Genomic DNA, 23,618 nt, shown 5'->3' with positions numbered 1-23,618 from the left:
TAGCTTGCCTCATGTTAATTTTCTGAAATGAAATTCTATCCATTTGATGTCGGTGAAAAAAATTTGCGTGAGTCGAAAATAATTCTGCAGATGATGCTGTAAGAAATAAGGGTATTTGTTTCATTTTATTAACTAGCTTTAACTTGTAGAAGGGACTTCTTAAGTATATTTTTCATAACTTCAAATTAGAAAAATCATTATAATTATAAAAAATTAACTGAGTTAATGTTGTATCAATTTATTTACGGATTTGGCAATAAAAAACTGGAAAAGTTGCCGTAAAAAAATTATGTTGGTCCTTTTTGTTAGTTTTAAATTATTTACACATTGTGTAAATTTAATTTTAATATTAAAAAATTAATTCTTTATATTTATAATTTTTTCAATTTAATTTTAATTTTGAAATCTTTATTTTAAACTTAAACAATATAAACTTAATAAATAAAAGTTTATTGGCTAAACTTGTTGAATTATAATTTAATTTCTTTTCATTCATCATGTGTTATAATTTTATACAGTGTTGAGCTTTTGGTTCATGATATTGAAATTAATTTTAATTTTATAAAGTGTTCACCTTTTGATTCATGATATTAAATTATATTTAATAATAATTATTTTAAATTATATTTTATAGTATTATATATTATGATTTTAGTAAATTCATACAAGAATATTTAATATTAACAATTTTATTAAATTATATTTAATAATAATTATGTTAAAATATGATTAAATCATTTATTATTTATATTAATAATCTTATTAAAATTTAATAATAATAACAATAATCATTTACCTAACAAAAATTCTACTAAGGGTATTCTAGTCATTTTAGTTTTTCTTCTTATGCTATTACACCTCTATTCCATTCATCCAAACACAAGAATACCATTACGCCTCTATTCTATTCCATTCAACCAAATAAAAGAATTACCTATTACGCCTCTATTCCATTACGCATCTATTCCATTACATCTTTATTCCATTATAGCGAACTAAAAATGCCCTTAACATTTTCTACCTAACCTCTACGGCTCTACTAGATTACCAACCATTTCTTGCAACTAATGATTCTTTGCGATTCATTCAATGTGAACCACTATCATCGATTCTTCACACCTTATTCAATATAAACCGTACTTATCAATCATCCCCACCTTTATGTTATAACATTTTTCGAGTTTTTCAATTTTTTTCTCAACCATACGTACACTCCTACTACCTATATTTGTAACACTATAATATGCGGGATTTGATAGTGAGACCGTGAAGCCCCGACTCTAAATAAAAATACACTATAGTTTGTACCAATTTTAGCCCTATTCACATCTCACTAATAATATATACAAATAAATGTCTCGATTCTTTTGAATTATAATCAAGTCCAAATAATTGATAATGCAAATATATACTTTGAGTCTTTGATGGGATAAAAAAGGCAATACAGTTAGCTTTCTCTATAATAACTATGTAACACCAGACCGAATGGCTGGACGACCGACCCGTCATGATTTTGACTATCATCGTAAGAGAAAATAAATTAATAACTAATCAATAATTTCATAGGGTTTTGCTGTGAAATCATAATATGATAAAAAATATTTTGATAATATTAACATTTTTATAATAACCTGTCAAACTAGCTTCATGAGTCTAATTACAATTTGAACTAGATTTGAAAAGTTCTTATACAAATACAAAAAAAAAATTTAAACTACACGTTGCTCCAATATCTACACATGTGTCGCCCCGAAGAACCTAACTGTTGTCACGGTGTCACTCCATAGAGTCGATAAACTGTTGTCACGGTGTCGCTCTAGCGAGCCAGTTGACAACATTCCACGACTTACCATGCTCCATTGTCGTCCCTTATCAAACCGCCCATTCCTTAATTCCACCAATTATTCCTAACTTCATCTACCCAGTCAAGGTAAAATACCTCCGTACTCCCCAATACACTATATTCATGCATTTCATACAATTCATTGTGCTAGTTACTATCACATACATTACATCATGCATCTATTTGTTAATTCCCAACCATACAACATTAAACAAAAACACTTGCAACCATATGCATACATAGCTTACTTATCCTCCATATTCATACACGACCAAGGTTTTAGACACAACTCAAAGCAGACATAAATGTGGTTCAAGCAAGCAACACACCATCAACAATCACCCAAAAGTCGAGCGTTGAAATTCACCTAGCTCTCTTTATTCTCGACAGCTTAGCTTGTCCAAACGCCAAAGCCTCCTTTGTCCTGGTAGCTAAGCATAACAACCAATTATCGGTTAACTCAAAGGTATTCAAACCTTAAAACCCCATAATCCATAATTATATAAAAACTTTTCGAGAATTCTTACTTCTCTTTCCTCTAACCCATGAGTACAGGGAGGCCTAGGACTTACTAGTTTATCGAATTCTCGACTTCCCAGACTTCGAACCTCATATTTACCACTTTATGCAGAGCTTTCTCGAACTCTCTCTTTTTCTTTGGACCAACCGAAGAAGACGTTGCAGACAATAAGGAATTTACCAGCTAAATTAAAGAGACTTCTTTCCTTTCCACACACAAATATTCATAGCCAAAGTTTGCACGATCTCTTTAGTCATGATCTCCTTAGTCCATTTTTGCAAATCACTACTAATTATTTTGTCTCCCACTAGGGAGATAGTCGGTTCCAATCTAACTAAACCAAAATTGAGATCCAACTAATCACAGTTCAACCACTAAAAGTTTTGAATTTTTGAGTGAAGCCCATTAATTTGCCAATCCATTCAATGAAATCCTAACTTTCCTTTAATTTTGGGACTTAAAGGAAAACCGAGTGTGACATGGGTCTCTTCTTTCTTGGTTAGCTAAGCATAAGAACCATATAAATATCAAAACAAATATGCATATATGTAAAAAAAACCTTAATTCTTATGTATGCAGAGGAGTTATAAATGTTAACTACGACTTAAATCATCGTAGTTCAAAATAAATCATACTGAAATCCTCAAATTTTCCTTCCTTTATCTTAAATCGAAAGGTACATAAGAGTTAGAAATAGTACCAAATTGTTAAATTCTCAAATATTTAAGCTAACACCCTAGATTCTTCCCATCATGCAAATTGCTTCTTAATTTTCTTTTTTTACAGAATGAACCATAGAAGAAGATGAAAGAAAGAAAAGTGAATTACCAGAATGAAAGAATCCTCCTAATATATAATCTTTCCACTACCGTTCCCCTAAATCCCAAGTCGGTCAATACTATTAATACCCTTAATCATAATGTTTCCCATTAAAAGAAAACTCTTAGTTCTAATGTAACGAGACTAAACTTGAATTCTAACTATTTACCAATCAAACCACAAGACTCTCATAATCACACTAGGACCTGCTTAACCAGAAGATTTTCTAATTAAATACTCAGAAATTCTGTTATACCAAACCTTTAACATTTTCGGGTGTGACAAACCACCCGCTATAACAACATTTTGCTACAACAGACAAGTTTTTAGAATAATTTTTTATGTTTTATTTTAATCCTCTATAACAGCTTTTTACTTATAACAACAACATCCATAGTTATGAAGTATATATATTTTTAATTAAATTAGCTCTCTATAACAACATACTATCTAAGTTTTAAAGTAAAATTATAGTTTTTTATATAAACAAGCCTATTAATTATCATTTATTAAATGAAAATGATCTTAATTAAAAAATTAATCAATAAAATGATTAAATTTCACATGAAGAAATCGATTAATCATATTTTATTAAATGAAAATAATATTCAATGAGTGGAGTTAAAGATATAAATTCAAAAAATTGTTAAGTTCCCTAATTAAATATTCTATTATGAATTTGGAACATTGTAAACTTATAAATTGATTACTTGATTTTAGTAACTCATGATAAATTAATTAATTAAGTTCGATAAATCATATTGATTAATTGAACTTTTTAGATTTATGAACTTTATAATTAATCATGTGAAAGAATGTAAAATTAAAGATGTATAAAAACAATAATACATGTCTATTATACGTCTTTTAATTTTGTTGATTTGATTATCACTTTCTTTACTTGATGAAAATTCGCTATATGAATTCTAAGGTAAGCTTAAACGATTATGTGACAGCCCAAAGTTGACCCTAGTCGGGAAGTGGTTTCGGGACCGCTAAACCGAGTCACCGAAATGTTTGAATGTGATACTTATTGTCTAGAATATGTAATTATGAATGTGTGAAAATTTCAAGCTTCAATTTGGTTGATTTCATGTGAATTTAGTCAATAGGACTTATGTGAGAAAATTCTAAAATGTGAAAGGTCAATGTGTGAGGACCTATTAGTGCATGTGGACAAAGGGGGGACTTGCATGTCAAATTCCCCCCTAATGAGTAGTGGCCGGCCATGACAAGGAATGATGGGCAAAACATGTCATGAAACATGTTTTGTTAATGGAAGAATAAAATAAGGAGTATGGGTAATAAAGAAATGGAAACAAAAGAAAAAAAAAATAAAATGTGTGGTTGCCCCCCATTGCCGTGAGCTAAAGAGAAGAAAGGAGAAAAATTTGTGTTCATCCTTTCTCACCTTCATTTAGCCTAAATTAGAAAGAAAAACAAAGAAAAACAATTTCTCATCCTTTGGTTCATCCTTGGCCAAAAATTTTAAGGAGGAAAGAAGAAGAAAGGTGAAGAGATTCGGCCATGCATGTAGCTAGGCTAAGGTATGTTTGATGATGTTCCATGAGATGCATGCATGTTTTAGTTGTTAGCTTGAGTTCTACCTAGCCCATGGTCTAAATCTTGCTTTGTGATGGAAATGGCACTTGACCATGGATGCATCATTCTTGGTTGATGTTTGATATTGTGGTGATGAGGCATGAGGATGAGTTAAGATTCGGCCTAGGTGGAGGTTGTGTTAATGCCATTGCATGCAAAATATGAAGCTTGTTAATGATGCATGTGATGATGGCTTGATGATTCTTGAACCTCCTTTTTAGCATTTTTGTGTGAGCACATATGTGCATTGGTTGCTAAATGGAGAAGAATCGGCTAGCAAGATGTGTGCTAAGGCCGAATGTAACTTTGCATGTTGATGAGCAATGCATGTGTTAAATCGATGAAAAGGGGGAGGATGCTTTACTAGTGTGTATATGTGTGTATTAAGTGTTGAAATCGACCCCAAAAATAGACATGCATATTCGGCCAAGGGGAAAGAAATTAGCTAATATGTTGTGTTGATGCATGATTTTTGCATGTATGAGACTTTAATGTCTAATGTATAAATATGGGCTAAGTGCCTTGTGTTCATCTTTTTGATGCCTAAATGATGAAATCAATTTGTTTGTTTGATTAAGCTCAAGAGCAAAGGGGAAATAAATCCGATAAAGGGAAGGAAAAAGTGGTTGAATAGCTAGCGGAATCGTTCGACAACACCCGAGGTACGTTCTTGAGTAAGAGAGCTTAAATTACAATGTGATTAAATCATGCTCTATGTGTGGCTATTGAGCCGAATGTGCAAGGACGATATGTGCCTTGTGTTTGAGTTTCGCAAATGAAAATGAAATATGAATGTGCATGATTAATTGAATGCTGTCCGGGCTAAGTCCCGAAGGCTTTGTGCTAAGTGAATATATCCGGACTAAGATCCGAAGGCCTTTGTGCGAGATACTAAATCCGGGTTAAGTCCCGAAGGCATTCGTGCGAGTTATTAAATCCGGGTTAAGTCCCGAAGGCATTCGTGCGAGTTGTTAAATCCGGGTTATGTCCCGAAGGCATTGTGTGAGTTACTAAAACCGGGCTATGTCCCGAAGGCATTTGAGCGAGGAGCTATATCCGGTTAAATCCCGAAGGTACGTGATTTGGTAATGAATGAGCTTGCTGTAAAATTCCAGCGAATACTCGAAAAACATCCCAATATGGGGATATGTTACGTATGTGTAGAATTTAATCGAGCCCTTACAAATAAATGTTCGCTCAGTTGATAAACGAGCTACCGGCCTTCGGCTAAGTTAGACTATTGTGTATGTACATAAGGGTTGTTAATGTTGTGAAGCAAGTTTGATATCGGTAAATCGCGTATTATGAAATATTCCGTTTAGCTAAATGTGTGTTATTCTTTGTTTATGCTGGAATTTCTTGCTCAAAACTTACTAAGCATAAATTGCTTACTTCGTTCCATTGCTCCTCTGTTTTATAGATTTTTTGGTTCTCCAGCTATCGGACTCGGGATCTTGACGTCGAAGTCGCCCACACTATCAAAGGCTCTTATGGGTACTCTTTTGGTTGAATTTTGATATGGCATGTATAGGACGACCCATTGTTGTTTTTCGAGTACTTTATGTGATGTATAAGTTTTGGATAGCCATGTGAAAATGGCTTATATGTGTTTAAGTATAATGTTATAATCATTTAGTGTGGATATGCTTGACAAGGATTGGCCACGGGGATGGTCAATCACTTTCATAAATTGTGCTATGTATGCAAAAAGGGCTAGTTGAACCATGAAATAGGTAAAGCCTACCTTAAAGGTAGATGCTGACAGCAGCAGTGACGTAGATTTGGAAAATCACTAAAAATAGTAGGAATGGAATTAAATAGTGAATAAATTATGTAAACAAACCTTGAAGAATCTACTTTCATAGGAAAGTAACGAAACAATCATATGGACAGTACAGTAAGAGATATTCGGGTTCTTGTGGAACAGGGCCAGAACAGTTTCTGGATTCCCTGTTCCATCTTTGGAAATTCACTATAAATTGACCAGAGATAATTAGGGGTCATACCATATATGTATGGATTCCTCTCTGAGTCTAGTTTCCATAGAAACAAACGGCATCAGTATTGAAGCTCTGTGCAGAGAGATATCCAAGTCGTAATGGGAAAAGGTCAGTGTAGTCGACCCCTGTAACATGGGAGACTTTGACTAATAAACTGTACTAATTGGCCCGACCAAAAATTCTAGAAAAAAATACATAGGTGGGGACATGAGTCTAGTTTCAGGGAAAAATCACTAAACTGATTTTCGAGTTGTGAAACTCAAGATATGATTTTTGAAGCGACTAGTACTCAGACTGGGCAGTGTCTGGAAGGAAATTTTTCAAAGTTTGTTAACATCTCGTGTCCGACTCCGGTGTCGGTCTCGGGTTCGGGGTGTTACATTTTATTGGTATCAGAGCTACGGTTTAGTCGATTCTAGGACTACCGTAATGTTTTGGGTCTAGCTATACATACCATTTTATGTGATTACTTGATAGTGTGGTGATTTCTGACAATTGTAAATGTGTTTATTTATAGTAATGGATCCCGATCGTGACCGAGAGGTAGCTGATGATCTTGAGAGTGTAGCGCCTGCTCCCGCACAAGGGACAGTGCCGGCAGACTCTCAACCTAATGCTAGTAATCCGAATGATGAAGCTAGACAAGCATTCTATAGCGTGATGACTGATTGGTTTAACCAATACATTCGAACTAATATGGCTGTTCCACAACCTCCATTCCCGACAAATACTACCCCCGCACCTACAATACCACCGGTAACGGACCAAATAAGGTCAAATAAGCCCCCAGTTGACAGAATCCGAAAACATGGGGCTACTGAATTTAAGGCTATGGATAGCGATGATGCCGAGCAAGCTGAATTTTGGCTGGACAACACTATCCGGGTACTCGATGAGCTATCTTGTACACCCGATGAATGCCTAAAGTGTGCTATCTCCTTGCTACGTGATTCTGCCTACTATTGGTGGAGTACTCTGACTTCTATTGTGCCCCGAGAGCAAGTAACTTGGGAGTTTTTCCAAACTGAGTTTCGGAAAAAGTATATCAGTCAGAGATTTGTTGATCAAAAACGGAAGGAATTTCTTGAGCTTAAGCAAGGCTCCATGTCGGTTACTGATTACGAGCGAAAATTTGTTAGACTTAGCAAATACGCTCGGGAATGTGTTTCGTCCGAAGCTATTATGTGTAAACGCTTCGAGGATGGGCTGAATGAAGATATAAAAATGTTCGTTGGCGTTCTTGAAATACTAGAGTTCGTGGTACTTGTTGAACGAGCTTGTAAAGCCGAAGAGCTTAGAAAAGAAAAGCAAAGAGTTGATGAGGGAACTGGAGAGTTTCGTAAAAGATCCTCGGGAAGGTTTCTTCAACAGACATCGAAGAGATTTCAAGATGATGCGGGCCAGTTTAGAGGCACTTCGGGCCTTTTTGGACGAGATCGTGATCGACCCCCTGTGGGTACACGAGGCACTTCGATCGCCAGTGTTGGGAATGAACGTCGAGACAGGACGAAATGTCGATATTGCGGTAAATGGCATTCGGGGAGTTGTAGATTTCCTGACCGCTCCTGTTACAAATGCGGATCAGTTGACCACTTCATTAAAGATTGCCCGAGGTTGTCGGGACAGAATGCAAATCAGAGTGGGAGACCGGGTGCTACCACTGCTCGAGGTAGACCATCTGGAAATATGGGCAATGCTAGTGGTGGTCAGAGAGGATCTAGAGATGATATAACCAGATCCGAAGCCCGTGCGCCTGCTAGAGCTTATGCTATACGTGCCCGCGAGGATGCTTCTTCGCCTGATGTTATTACCGGTACATTCACTCTCTTTGATACTAATGTAATTGCTTTGATTGACCCCGGTTCTACTCATTCTTACATATGTGAAACCTTAGCATCCAGTAAGACTTTACCTATTGAGTCTACTGAGTTCGTAATTCGGGTGTCAAATCCCTTGGGTTGTTACGTGCTTGTCGACAAAGTGTGTAAGAAATGTCCCCTGGAAATTCGAGGTTCCTGTTTTCCGGCGGACTTGATGCTTTTGCATGAATTTGATGTTATCCTTGGTTTGGATTGGTTGACCGCGCATGATGCGATTGTGAATTGCAAGAGCAAGACTATTGATTTGAGGTGCGCAAATAACGAAGTAGTCTGAATTGAGTCTGCGGACTTGGAGGGGATGCCAGCTGTAATATCAGCAATGTTGGCACAGAAATATGTAAGAAAAGGGTGCGAAGCATACCTTGCGTATGTACTTGGTGACAAAGAATTAGAAAAGAAACCCGAATCTGTGGCGGTGGTTTGTGAATACCCGGATGTTTTTTCGAAAGAATTACCGGGTTTACCACCTGTTCGGGAGGTAGAGTTTGGTATTGAGCTTGTACCTGGGACTACGCCGATTTCGATAGCTCCGTATCGTATGGCACCAACCGAGTTAAAGGAGTTGAAAGCTCAGTTGCAAGAACTGACGGATAGAGGTTTCGCTCGACCAAGTTTCTCACCTTGGGGTGCACCAGTATTGTTCGTGAAAAAGAAGGACGGAACCATGAGGTTGTGCATTGACTATCGTCAGCTGAATAAAGTGACGATAAAGAACAAATATCCGTTGCCGCGCATCGATGATTTGTTCGACCAACTGAAGGGAGCCTCAGTGTTCTCAAAAATAGATTTGAGATCGGGCTATTATCAGTTGCGAATCCGAGATTCAGATATTCCCAAAACTGCCTTCAGAACGAGATATGGTCACTACGAATTCTTAGTGATGCCGTTTGGGCTCACTAATGCCCCTGCAGTATTTATGGATTTGATGAATCGGATCTTCAGACCATATTTGGATCGGTTCGTAGTGGTGTTCATTGATGACATTTTGGTCTATTCAAGAGACGAGACCGAACATGCTGAGCATCTGAGGCTAGTGCTGCAAATTTTGCGGGATAAGCAGTTATATGCTAAGTTCAGTAAGTGTGAGTTCTGGTTAAGAGAGGTTAGCTTCTTGGGTCATGTGGTATCCGCGTCGGGTATTCGAGTTGACCCGAACAAAATTTCAGCCATACTTGACTGGAAACCTCCGAGAAATGTTACTGAAGTTCGGAGCTTTTTGGGGCTCGCCGGTTATTACCGACGATTTGTCAAAGGTTTCTCGATGATAGCCACACCAATGACGAAGCTACTTCAAAAGGATGTTAAGTTCGAGTGGACGGAGAAATGTCAGAAAAGTTTCATCCAACTGAAAACTCATTTGACTGAAGCTCCAATTTTGGTGCAACCCGAATCAGGTAAAGAGTTTGTCATTTATAGTGACGCATCCCTACTTGGGTTGGGTTGCGTATTGATGCAAGAAGGTCGAGTCGTGGCCTATGCGTCGAGACAATTGAAGCCTCACGAGAGGAATTATTCGACCCATGATCTCGAACTAGCTGCCATCGTGTTTGCTTTAAAAATATGGCGACATTATCTGTTTGGTGAGAAGTGCCATGTATTTTCGGATCACAAAAGTCTCAAATATTTGATGACTCAACGAGACTTGAATCTGCGACAAAGACGTTGGCTTGAGTTGTTGAAAGATTACGAGCTTGTCATTGATTACCACCCGGGAAAGGCTAACGTGGTTGCGGACGCCTTAAGCCGGAAGTCATTGTTTGCTTTACGAGCGATGAACGTGCATTTGTCTGTTCTACCAGACAATGTGTTAGTAGCTGAATTAAAAGCTAAACCATTATTGACTCACCAAATTCGTGAAGCTCAGAAAGTCGATGATGAATTGGTTGCAAAATGGGCTAAGTGTTTTCCGAACGAGGAATCGGAGTTTCAAATTGATGATGATGATTGTTTGAGGTTCAGAAATCGTTTGTGTGTTCCAAGGAATTCGGAACTCATTTCGATGATTCTGAACGAAGCCCATTGTAGCCGAATGTCAATTCACCCGGGGAGTACGAAAATGTACAACGATTTGAAACGTCAATTTTGGTGGCATGGTATGAAACGGGACATCTTCGACTTTGTTTCGAGATGTTTGATATGTCAACAAGTGAAAGCGGAACATCAAGTGCCTTCAGGATTACTCCAGCCGATCATGATACCCGAGTGGAAATGGGATCGAGTCACAATGGACTTTGTGTCCGGACTGCCCTTGTCAGCAAGTAAGAAGGATGCGATATGGGTTGTTGTTGATAGACTGACTAAGTCGGCTCATTTCATCCCCGTACGTACGGATTTTTCATTGGATAAACTAGCTGAATTGTACGTTTATCAAATTGTGAGATTACACGGGGTACCTGTTTCTATCGTGTCGGATAGAGATCCGAGATTCACCTCACGATTTTGGAAGAAATTGCAAGAAGCTCTGGGTACCAAGCTGCATTTTAGCACTGCTTTTCACCCCCAAACCGATGGTCAATCCGAGCGGATAATTCAGATACTTGAGGATATGTTGAGATGTTGCATCCTCGAGTTCAGTAGTTCATGGGAACGGTATTTACCTTTGATTGAATTCGCTTACAACAATAGTTTTCAATCAAGTATTAAGATGGCACCTTACGAGGCTTTGTACGGTCGTAAATGCCGTACACCATTGTTTTGGACCGAGCTCGGTGAAAGTAAAATTTTCGGAGTTGATTTGATTAAAGATGCTGAGCAGAAAGTAAAGGTAATCCGTGAAAGTCTGAAGGTAGCCACGGATCGTCAGAAGTCGTACGCAGATTTGAAACGAAAAGACATCGAGTATCAGGTGGGAGACAAAGTGTTCCTTAAGGTTTCACCTTGGAAAAAGATACTCAGGTTCGGCCGTAAGGGCAAGTTGAGCCCAAGATTCATTGGGCCGTACGAAATCTCCGAACGAGTTGGTCCGGTTGCGTATAGATTGATTTTGCCCCCGGAGCTTGAAAAGATTCATGACGTCTTTCATGTTTCGATGCTTCGACGCTATCGATCTGATCCATCGCACATAATTAGCCCATCAGAGGTTGAAATTCAAGTCGACATGAGCTATGAAGAAGAACCGATGCGTATCCTAGCTCGTGAAGTGAAGGAATTGCGAAACAAAAGAGTTCCGCTAGTAAAGGTGTTATGGCTCAAACACGGGATCGAGGAAGCTACTTGGGAGACCGAGAGCTCGATGAAAGAACGATACCCAAACCTATTTACCGGTAAGATTTTCGGGGACGAAAATTTCTTAAGTGGGGGAGAGTTGTGACAGCCCAAAGTTGACCCTAGTCGGGAAGTGGTTTCGGGACCGCTAAACCGAGTCACCGAAATGTTTGAATGTGATACTTATTGTCTAGAATATGTAATTATGAATGTGTGAAAATTTCAAGCTTCAATTTGGTTGATTTCATGTGAATTTAGTCAATAGGACTTATGTGAGAAAATTCTAAAATGTGATAGGTCAATGTGTGAGGACCTATTAGTGCATGTGGACAAAGGGGGACTTGCATGTCAAATTCCCCCCTAATGAGTAGTGGCCGGCCATGACAAGGAATGATGGGCAAAACATGTCATGAAACATGTTTTGTTAATGGAAGAATAAAATAAGGAGTATGGGTAATAAAGAAATGGAAACAAAAGAAAAAAAATAAAATGTGTGGTTGCCCCCCCATTGCCGTGAGCTAAAGAGAAGAAAGGAGAAAAATTTGTGTTCATCCTTTCTCACCTTCATTTAGCCTAAATTAGAAAGAAAAACAAAGAAAAAAAAATTTCTCATCCTTTGGTTCATCCTTGGCCAAAAATTTTAAGGAGGAAAGAAGAAGAAAGGTGAAGAGATTCAGCCATGCATGTAGCTAGGCTAAGGTATGTTTGATGATGTTCCATGAGATGCATGCATGTTTTAGTTGTTAGCTTGAGTTCTACCTAGCCCATGGTCTAAATCTTGCTTTGTGATGGAAATGGCACTTGACCATGGATGCATCATTCTTGGTTGATGTTTGATGTTGTGGTGATGAGGCATAAGGATGAGTTAAGATTCGGCCTAGGTGGAGGTTGTGTTAATGCCATTGCATGCAAAATATGAAGCTTGTTAATGATGCATGTGATGATGGCTTGATGATTCTTGAACCTCCTTTTTAGCATTTTTGTGTGAGCACATATGTGCATTGGTTGCTAAATGGAGAAGAATCGGCTAGCAAGATGTGTGCTAAGGCCGAATGTAACTTTGCATGTTGATGAGCAATGCATGTGTTAAATCGATGAAAAGGGGGAGGATGCTTTACTAGTGTGTATATGTGTGTATTAAGTGTTGAAATCGACCCCAAAAATAGACATGCATATTCGGCCAAGGGGAAAGAAATTGGCTAATATGTTGTGTTGATGCATGATTTTTGCATGTATGAGACTTTAATGTCTAATGTATAAATATGGGCTAAGTGCCTTGTGTTCATCTTTTTGATGCCTAAATGATGAAATCAATTTGTTTGTTTGATTAAGCTCAAGAGCAAAGGGGAAATAAATCCGATAAAGGGAAGGAAAAAGTGGTTGAATAGCTAGCGGAATCGTTCGACAACACCCGAGGTAAGTTCTTGAGTAAGAGAGCTTAAATTACAATGTGATTAAATCATGCTCTATGTGTGGCTATTGAGCCGAATGTGCAAGGACGATATGTGCCTTGTGTTTGAGTTTCGCAAATGAAAATGAAATATGAATGTGCATGATTAATTGAATGCTGTCCGGGCTAAGTCCCGAAGGCTTTGTGCTAAGTGAATATATCCGGACTAAGATCCGAAGGCCTTTGTGCGAGATACTAAATCCGGGTTAAGTCCCGAAGGCATTCGTGCGAGTTATTAAATCCGGGTTAAGTCCCGAAGGCATTCGTGCGAGTTGTTAAATCCGGGTTATGTCCCGAAGGCATTGTGTGAGTTACTAAAACCGGGCTATGTCCCGAAGGCATTTGAGCGAGGAGCTATATCCGGTTAAATCCCGAAGGTACGTGATTTGGTAATGAATGAGCTTGCTGTAAAATTCCAGCGAATACTCGAAAAACATCCCAATATGGGGATATGTTACGTATGTGTAGAATTTAATCGAGCCCTTACAAATAAATGTTCGCTCAGTTGATAAACGAGCTACCGGCCTTCGGCTAAGTTAGACTATTGTGTATGTACATAAGGGTTGTTAATGTTGTGAAGCAAGTTTGATATCGGTAAATCGCGTATTATGAAATATTCCGTTTAGCTAAATGTGTGTTATTCTTTGTTTATGCTGGAATTTCTTGCTCAAAACTTACTAAGCATAAATTGCTTACTTCGTTCCATTGCTCCTCTGTTTTATAGATTTTTTGGTTCTCCAGCTATCGGACTCGGGATCTTGACGTCGAAGTCGCCCACACTATCAAAGGCTCTTATGGGTACTCTTTTGGTTGAATTTTGATATGGCATGTATAGGACGACCCATTGTTGTTTTTCGAGTACTTTATGTGATGTATAAGTTTTGGATAGCCATGTGAAAATGGCTTATATGTGTTTAAGTATAATGTTATAATCATTTAGTGTGGATATGCTTGACAAGGATTGGCCACGGGGATGGTCAATCACTTTCATAAATTGTGCTATGTATGCAAAAAGGGCTAGTTGAACCATGAAATAGGTAAAGCCTACCTTAAAGGTAGATGCTGACAGCAGCAGTGATGTAGATTTGGAAAATCACTAAAAATAGTAGGAATGGAATTAAATAGTGAATAAATTATGTAAACAAACCTTGAAGAATCTACTTTCATAGGAAAGTAACGAAACAATCATATGGACAGTACAGTAAGAGATATTCGGGTTCTTGTGGAACAGGGCCAGAACAGTTTCTGGATTCCCTGTTCCGTCTTTGGAAATTCACTATAAATTGACCAGAGATAATTAGGGGTCATACCATATATGTATAGATTCCTCTCTGAGTCTAGTTTCCATAGAAACAAACGGCATCAGTATTGAAGCTCTGTGCAGAGAGATATCCAAGTCGTAATGGGAAAAGGTCAGTGTAGTCGACCCCTGTAACATGGGAGACTTTGACTAATAAACTGTACTAATTGGCCCGACCAAAAATTCTAGAAAAAAATACATAGGTGGGGACATGAGTCTAGTTTCAGGGAAAAATCACCAAACTGATTTTCGAGTTGTGAAACTCAAGATATGATTTTTGAAGCGACTAGTACTCAGACTGGGCAGTGTCTGGAAGGAAATTTTTCAAAGTTTGTTAACATCTCGTGTCCGACTCCGGTGTCGGTCTCGGGTTCGGGGTGTTACAGATTATCTCTCTATAATAACATACTTTTGTAGGTGTATAACAACCACCTTTTTATAACAAACAAAATTGAGTAGACAAATGGAGTTGTTATAGGGAGAATTGACCGTAATATGTAAGAATTACAAGACTTTAATGCTGTTATATGTAGGGGTGAGCAAAACTCAATTTGACTCGAAAAAATCGAAAAAAATTTAAATTTCGAGTTAACCGTATCAAGTTATTCGAGTTATTTGAGTCAACTCAAATTTTTTTTTCAAATTTCGAGTTCGAATCTAGTTGAATTTTCGAATTCGAGTAACTCGAATATCAAATTATAATATTTTATATTTTTACCCCAAACCCCAGACCTTTTTACTTTTCCCCCAAAACTTTAACTCCTTCCCACTTCCCCCCAAAACTTTTACTTCCCTCCCATCCCAATCCCTCATCTACCCAAAATTCATTTCCCACCAAATATATTTTTTTAATATTTTCCCTAAAAAATTTTACTCTCCCATTTACTTTCCCTCAAAATTTTACTCCCAAAAACCCTTAAAACTTTTTATTTTTCCCCAAAATTTTTACTCCCTCCCACTTTCCCCCTAAAACTTTTACTCCCCTCCTTTCCCACCCTCATCTACCCCAAACCCATCCCCCCAATTTTTTTTTAATATTTTCCTTCCAAAATTTTACCTATTTACTTTCCCTCAAAATTTTATTCCCCAAAAACTTTTTATTTTCCCCCTAAACTTTTACTTCTCACCCTTTACTCCTATATAAAAAATCAAAATCATCCAAAAAAATCCTTAAACCTAAATAGTAATAATTTTATTTATATCTACTATTTGTATTATTAAATTAAGTTTCATAGTTTCTATTATTTATATTATTGAATTGTTTAATCATATTGAATATTTATATTAAAATTTAATTATTAATGATGTCATAAAATATTCTTGTTAAAATTTTATGTTTGTATCAATTTCTTTAAAATAACTTTTATTAGAAAATCACATTTTTACACTTAATATATTTTTAATTTCAAACTACATAGTGACAAGAATCTGAAGATAATTGAAATAACTAAGCAATCAAAGAAGCTAACCCATATATAAAATATTAATAAATAAATTATGAGGTAATGAAAGTTAATAACAAATTTGATTACGGTGGGTGACAGTAGTAACAATGACCTAATTTTTTTTAATTTAACTCGAACAAATATATTCGATTCGAATTTCATCTCACTCGACTCGATTCGAGAAAATTGCAAATGGAGTTAGGATGATAAAATATGATTTGTTAACTCGATTAACTCGAAATTTTTTCATTCGATTCAATTCGATCGAACGATTACTCCTAGTTATATGTATGTTATTGTATTAGTTATATGGGTTAATTAAATTATTTTTATAATATTCATGATTAAAAAATTAAATTAGTTTTAAATCTAATGGTAGATATTAGAATTTTTTTCTTAGCAAAAATAAAGTTTTTATTAATAAATGAAAATGCCTGATAATTGCCAAAGTCATCACACAATCGCTAAGGAACGCCAAAAAGGACGACAATAAAATATAACAAAAGCTGCCCAACATCAAATGGTTGATGTTACAATATTTTTCATTTTATAAGAATTTAAATATTTATAGAAATAGAAAAAAATAAAATAGCACACCAAATATTAAAAACCTACAAACAACAAAAAATAGTCATTAAAAAATAAGACATCCAAAATAATTTATTCCAAAAATAGATAATAATAAAAATATTATTTATTTTGATTACTAGTATCTCTTAAAAATATTATTTTAATATTATAAAATGTTTACATATCTATCAATAGGCTCGTCACATTGCGCTATAAACTCCTTCATTTAAGATTTTGTTTCTTATTTACATGAAAATCTTATATTAAATATATATGGTTATATTATACATGTAATTTAGTGCAAAATGCACTATGCATACATCAAAAACATTAAAGTAAATATGTTTTATTTTAAATTGGTTAAATTGTTTTTAGTATTCTCTAAGTTGGTTTTATGTTTTATATTTGGAGTTTATAATTATCTCTCTCAATAATATGTTTTTAAAATTCAAATATGTATCTCTTCTTAAAAATGCAATTTCCTTATGTAATTTTATATTAAATTCAATTCCTCCACCTATTATTAGTTATTTACGTTGGATACTTAATATAATATTAGAGCTTTTGATAATTCTTCTCATTCAAAACATTAAAAAAAAAAAGTATACACTCTAATAACCAAAAAAAAACTCATGAAAAGTTATTAAATGTTTGATGAGGTGTTGCTAATCCTATGTTTGGATTTACGCACATGTATGTTTGAAGCTTCATATCTTTAGGTTATAGAGGTAAGAACAAAGTGCTAGCATTAGTTCGTGCCCACTTTTCTTTTGGAGCTGAGGCATCATCATGTTCCCACTTTATGGCTGTCTCTATCACCTGACATGCTTATATATAGCCCGTTCTCCCCCACCAAACCCCTCAACTAGCAAGTGAAGGTTCAACAGATATCAAATTATATATATATCACGAGCAAGAGAGTTTTAGTGGTAGTGTTTGTTTGAGCAATGGGCTCGACTGTTATAGATATTCCAGATGGAGAAGGGGTTGTCCCTGGCTCTAAAGAAAAGAAGAAGAAAGTTGGTGACATTTGTTGTCAATTCCCCATTGATTTGTTTTTTAAAGAAATGAAAAGTAATAAGCATATGACGAGAAAAGTGATTCATAGTATCAAGGTTGGTGTTGCTTTAGTTTTCGTTTCACTGCTCTATCTACTTGATCCTCTGTACAAGCAAGTTGGAGAAAATGCCATGTGGGCCATTATGACTGTCGTGGTTGTCTTCGAGTTCTTTGCAGGTGATATGCTTAATTGCTTCTTAATTTGTACATTTATTAGGTTCGTTTCAGTTAAATTTACAAGTTTGCTATCTTTTTTTTTACCTGTTTGTCAGGCGCTACACTAAGCAAGGGCATAAATCGAGGAATTGGGACAGTACTAGGAGGTGGACTGGGGTGTTTAGCGGCAATTTTCGCCCAAGCAGTGGGTGGGGTTGGCAAAGCTATAATTGTCGGCATTACTGTCTTCATATTTGGTATGGCTGCCGCGCTTGCAATAAATTCTCTTCTACTCAAGATTCAAGTTTTCCCTATACGAGTCCATGGATGGACATAACTAAAGAAACTTTTTATATTCAAGTTTTCCCTGTACGAGTCCATGGATGGATAAACCATTGTTGTGTAATCAAGGGTTGTTTTTCGACTTGTTTGAAGTCATTGCGCTGATTTTTGAACTTTTGACTGGAATCTTGTTCTCAGGTGCGGCCGCAACATACACTCGACAGGTTCCAAACGTTAAAAGAAATTCGATTACGGAGCAATGATATTCATTCTCACGTTTAGCCTGGTTGTAGTGTCGGGTTTACGTGCTGAACAAGTGTTGGAAATAGCCCGTGACCGTCTTTCCACAATTGCCATGGGCTTCGCTATCTGCCTCTTTATAAGTTTGCTCGTCTTCCCCATTTGGGCTAGTGACGAACTCCATGACTCTTTAGTCGCCCGCTTCGAAGACCTTGCTGTCTCTCTCGAAGGTTTTCTAATCATTTCTTTTAACAGTACAAGCCATAGTAAACTTACCCTTATGCTTAAATCTTTGGTTCTACATATGCTTTTGTCCATTTCCACCTTAGCCCAAGGTTAGGGCCTGGGGCTAGACCTGGTGCTAGAATTTATACCTTACATTAAGCCTAAGGAGAGATCTCAAATTAGTTGGTTACTACCTAGGCTTGTGATAAGTGTATCAATTTTATCATTCAAATCATTCCAAAGTTTATACCCATGCTTGTTGTAACCCAATATTTTTTAAATAATATCCAAAGAATTTTGTCACTTAAAAATTTGATTTTACTTAGATTTTAAATTTAATTGAAACCCAATGTAATTATCGAATATAAAAAAAATTATATTTTTAAAATTATAGCCACAAATTTAAATTTTATTATGATACACCTATTGTAGGGTTCTCCAAGGAGTACTTTGAAAATGTCAATGAGAAGGAGAAGTCTAGTTTTAATTTCAGTAGTAAATGCAAATCAGTCCTGCATTCCAAGACAAAGGATGAATCATTGGTATATTATTCTTTCTTTTTTGTTTATAGTATAGTATTTCTTTGTTTCTGTCATCTTAACATCAATATCAGAATTATTATTGTTTGATAAACAACGAAAATTTGTGCAGGTAAATTTTGCAAGCTGGGAACCCTGGCATGCAAAATTTGGGTTTTGCTACCCTTGGGGAATATACCTAAAATTAGGGGAAGATTTAAGAGATTTGGCTACAACTATCCTTTCACTCAAAGGCTGCCTTAAATCACCTACACAGGTACAACTAAATCTTCTTCACAAACCAAAATGTTTCTTTGGGAGAATCTTCCATATAGTAGTCGCTTTTGCTGAATTTTCTTTTTCAAATATTGTTATCATCAGCCATCAGAAAGTAATACCTGTCGTCAGCCGGTGAAGGAACCATGTGAAGCAATTGTAGCATCACTAGCATGGACACTAAGAGAACTGGGAGAAAGCATAAAAAAGATGAAAAAATGTGGATCCGAGGATACCATATTACCCAAATTGAAGACAGTGAGACAAGAACTAAGCCAAATTCCGGGTCCTTCCACATTGGGAACTAATAATTTGGAGAGAACTGATGGGTTAGGATTGGCTACCTTCATGTATTCGATGGTGGAGATGGTTGAAAAGATGGAAGAATTGGCAAAACATGTGGAACAACTTGGACAACGTGGAGGTTTCAGTTAGATTAAACTATTTCAAGGCATGTGCATATGTATTGATTGTACTGTACATATAAATAGGTATATTACTCATTGGCCGGCTATAAACATGAATTTTGAAATCAGAATTTGAGGCTAATTAATCGAGTGGAAGTGAGTTGGGTTCCAAAAGATTGAGTCTTGGTTGAATGTTAGATGAATTTGACTCCATAATTTATTATTATTATTATTTTGCAAATAAACAAGAAAAAGATGAGAACAAAAAATAACTAAATATCAAACTCAGGATTCAAATAATTGAATTTAAGAACAAGAAAATGGAATTTGAAATCAGTATTTGAACTCAATAAAAGTAATTGTTAACAATTTTAAAATGAAAAGGAAAAAACATCATCATTAATATAATTAAAGTGTATTGCCTTCTTCATGAGAACCTTTCAAACGTAAATTTTATTAATTTTCAAAGTTATATTTAATATATAAAACATAATAACCAATATATGAACTTAATCTACTAACAAGAGAAACACAACTTCATTTTATATCACATTTATGTCAATTAATGAAATCATTTAATTTCGGTCCACTAAGATTACATAGGTTAATTCATCATATCTACCTTCATACTACGCATCATGAGCTTCGAGATTAGGTCCATTTGGTTCATCAATGCGGGCTTGCATGAATGAATGCCTACAGTTTTGTCTTTATTTTCTTAACTTCGGCTCTAATAACCGAACTACTTAGGGTTCTTCAAAATTTTAAATGCATCTCCTCCATGTCTATATAAACATGATTTAAATATTGGGTGTCTTTTTCACAATACATATACATTATGTTGCAACTTTGACTATTTCTCTTGTTACACTTCATGTTGAAACGGTAGTGCAATTAAAATTTTGGGTTGATATGTTCTAACTTTTCAATGATATGATTTATGATTTAATATTATTCAACAACCATGTTATGATCATCATCTTTTAGTTGACTAACTTGAAGGAGAAGAAAGAAGTTTGAAGTGCTGATACTTATCATTATTCTTATTGTTTAAGAGAGTTTTTAACCTAATGAGAGAATTATTTATAAAAACTTAATTGTGTACTTTATGAAATGATTTTTGATATGATTGCAAAATTTATTTTGACAAATTTTATTTAATTTCTAACAAGATCTAATGGTGAATGGAAGTAAATGCTAAGGAAAATATGAGTCGACCTGTGAAAAGAATATTTATGTTCAAAATCCTATTATAACAAAAAATGGAACAGCAAACTAGCAGGTTTTAGTTGAAGACTTTTACTTGATAAATGGAAAGGTAGCTCTTTTGCCATCTTTGTTAAGCTAAAACAATTTTTTAGGGGAGAATGAAATTTTAATTTTTATAGTCTATATATTTATAATTTTTAAAGGATTAAATCAAATTTTATAATTTTAGGGAGGCCAAAGTGTAATACCCTAAGTGTAATATATTCGTTTTTGTACACTTGTATTTTTCGAACAAATTGGTTTAATAAAATATCCATTGGCTACATTAATATTTCTTGTATATTGTCCTCAACAATTTTTGCAGATAAAGCAAAATGAAAAAAAATATTAATTCACTGGTTATCTAGCGTTTAACTAATGCTAAGCGGTATTATGTTGTTGGATCGTAATATGAAAAGACAACTTGTATTAGTAGAAATAAATGAAAATGATGAAGTAAGATAAATGTGTTGCATTCACAAATGAATGTGTTTTCTTACTAACTAAGATTTTTTGAATTAAATAATTGAAGTTTGAGGATGGAATTAAATTAATTAGTCATTATGAATTTGTAGAATAAATTAATAAAAAAAATTAAATATATTTTCTCATAGATTCTTTTATGATAAAGTTGTCATGACTTTAACGGAATTAAAATTAGATTGAGAAAATTAATTAATTAATTAAATTAGTTGAATAAATAATATTTATTTTGAGAAAAAGAGAACAAATATTGAGTTGTATTAAATTATAAAGTAAGCTCACATAACATTTGTGGGGAGACAACTTAGGAGAAATTAAGAGAGCGTTTCAGCCCCCTCTTATAGTTAGATTATGAGAGTGTTTTATGCTTAAATAATATTATTTTATACCGATTGTTCAACTAACATTCTTGTACCTCATAATAAGAATAAATTCTATTTTATGAGAATTATGATATTTGTTGATTTCTATTGGAAGGAATTACTTTTCTACTTAAAGTAATTATATTGTTCTATGTTTAGTTTGTGTTGCTCGAGCCCACATTCAGTGCAATTTGAGGTATGAGGATAACAGAGAAGGTCGCTCGGTTACTTTTCAGTTAAGTTTATTACTGTGAATATTACAAAGTGACTCAATTTTTGAAAATTTTAAATCTATGATCATCAATTTTAATCAATAGACTTGTAATAGAAGAGAGATGTGCAAGGCTTCAGAAAGTAGGATTATCATCTTGTTTGAGCCTATTATAAGCTGTTTTGTCCAGCAAACCGAAACTCTTTTTAGATTCAAATACAGTAAAAACAAATCAACCTTTTTATTAAATTGTCTTATTTTTCGCATAATTTTGGATTTGCAGAGAACCAAAAATATATATATTCTCCCTTAGGGGTAAATGAACAATTCTCTTTAGCTATCGCATAAATGATGCTTAATATGCCTTGCTATAGTTAAAATCTATGTAACAAGTTAAAAGAGATCAACGATGAAATGTAAATCACAAAATAATACAAAAGCACAAGGACAAAAACTCTAATAAATCTCCATTTATTGATGGTGATGGAGAAACCAATAATAAAAAAAAAAAGACCATTTAAATCATAGGATTCTTCGTTGTGTTTATCAGAAACAGTTGAAGAAGCAAAAGAGATTGAGATGGGTTATCTTCCAAAACGGGCAGCAGCCATGATCGGCTTGCTTTTGTTATGCAGTAATGTCATAAGTGTTCCAGATACAAGCATCATAAGTGTTCTTTGCAACTCTGGTAGCTATTCCGAGGGCGATCCTTTCGCCACTAGTTTGGCCTTTGTCCTCCAAGACTTAGAGACCCTCACGCCTGAGCGCAAAGGTTACGATTACTTCAACATCTCCCCATACCCTAATGCTTTCGCCTACGGTCACGCGGCTTGTAACCAAAACCTCACCACCTCCGATTGTGCTACTTGTTTGGGTGCTGCTAAAACCGTCATGCTTGCAACTTGTCAAAGTCGAATAGGGTCTCGCTCGGTGCTCCATGATTGTACCATTAGGTATGAGCAATACCCATTTGATGACTGAATTAAACACCTTTCCCACTCACTCCACTCCACTCCACTGGTGTTAATGGACATCTTTTTTTTTATCTCTAATAATGTTTATTTTGTACCTCAAAAAAAGCAAGAGGTGCTTGCAACGCTGAAACCTTATCTATTTTGGTGTAATCATTGATTCATGTTTCTATATTCAGCTGTTCACTTTCTTATCTAATTCTGGGTTCTTCCAGACAACAGAATTTCCATAAAGGCTTTTCATTAACATTCCCTCTTAGGATCTTTGATGGGTATATAGCAGAGTTTAACATGCTTATCTCTCAAAATTCAAAGGAAAAAAGGCATGGTTCTGTTTAGTCCATGCAGTTTAACCAAGAAAGAAGTTTCATTGCCATTTTCCAGGCTCCAGCAAATTATCAGCAATTTTTTACCGACATAATCTAGTTCAAGAAAACAATTCTGCAATTATGGAGGCAAAGAAAAAAAAACGTAGGAAAAAATGTAGAGACCTCATTGAAATCTCTTAGCTAGAACATGACAACTAGAATGAGAGTAAAGAATTTGT

General features: G+C 35.3%; 2 protein-coding genes and 1 long non-coding RNA gene across 3 annotated transcripts; all 3 read left to right on the top strand.

Annotated features, from left to right (window-relative positions):
* The first annotated feature begins 17,524 nt into the window (after nt 1–17,524).
* Nucleotides 17,525–18,255, top strand: LOC107937587 (aluminum-activated malate transporter 12). Its single transcript, XM_041106079.1, has 2 exons — nt 17,525–17,869; nt 17,965–18,255. Exons 1-2 carry the CDS (start codon nt 17,581–17,583, stop codon nt 18,183–18,185), a joined length of 510 nt encoding a protein of 169 aa, XP_040962013.1. The 5' UTR covers nt 17,525–17,580; the 3' UTR covers nt 18,186–18,255.
* Nucleotides 18,256–18,948: 693 nt separating this feature from the next.
* On the top strand, nt 18,949–19,910 carry LOC121223755 (uncharacterized). Its single transcript, XR_005921098.1, has 3 exons — nt 18,949–19,137; nt 19,247–19,390; nt 19,495–19,910. It is a non-coding gene; the product is annotated as an uncharacterized lncRNA (long non-coding RNA).
* Nucleotides 19,911–22,679: 2,769 nt separating this feature from the next.
* On the top strand, nt 22,680–23,410 carry LOC121223145 (antifungal protein ginkbilobin-like protein). Its single transcript, XM_041104228.1, has 2 exons — nt 22,680–23,053; nt 23,287–23,410. Exons 1-2 carry the CDS (start codon nt 22,680–22,682, stop codon nt 23,408–23,410), a joined length of 498 nt encoding a protein of 165 aa, XP_040960162.1.
* The last annotated feature ends 208 nt before the right edge of the window (nt 23,411–23,618 follow it).

Source organism: Gossypium hirsutum, chromosome D11 (genome assembly GCF_007990345.1).
Source record: "Gossypium hirsutum isolate 1008001.06 chromosome D11, Gossypium_hirsutum_v2.1, whole genome shotgun sequence".
Taxonomy (NCBI): domain Eukaryota; kingdom Viridiplantae; phylum Streptophyta; class Magnoliopsida; order Malvales; family Malvaceae; genus Gossypium; species Gossypium hirsutum.
The sequence above is the reverse complement of the archived record's forward strand: the minus strand, read 5'-3'. Positions and strand labels throughout refer to the sequence as shown.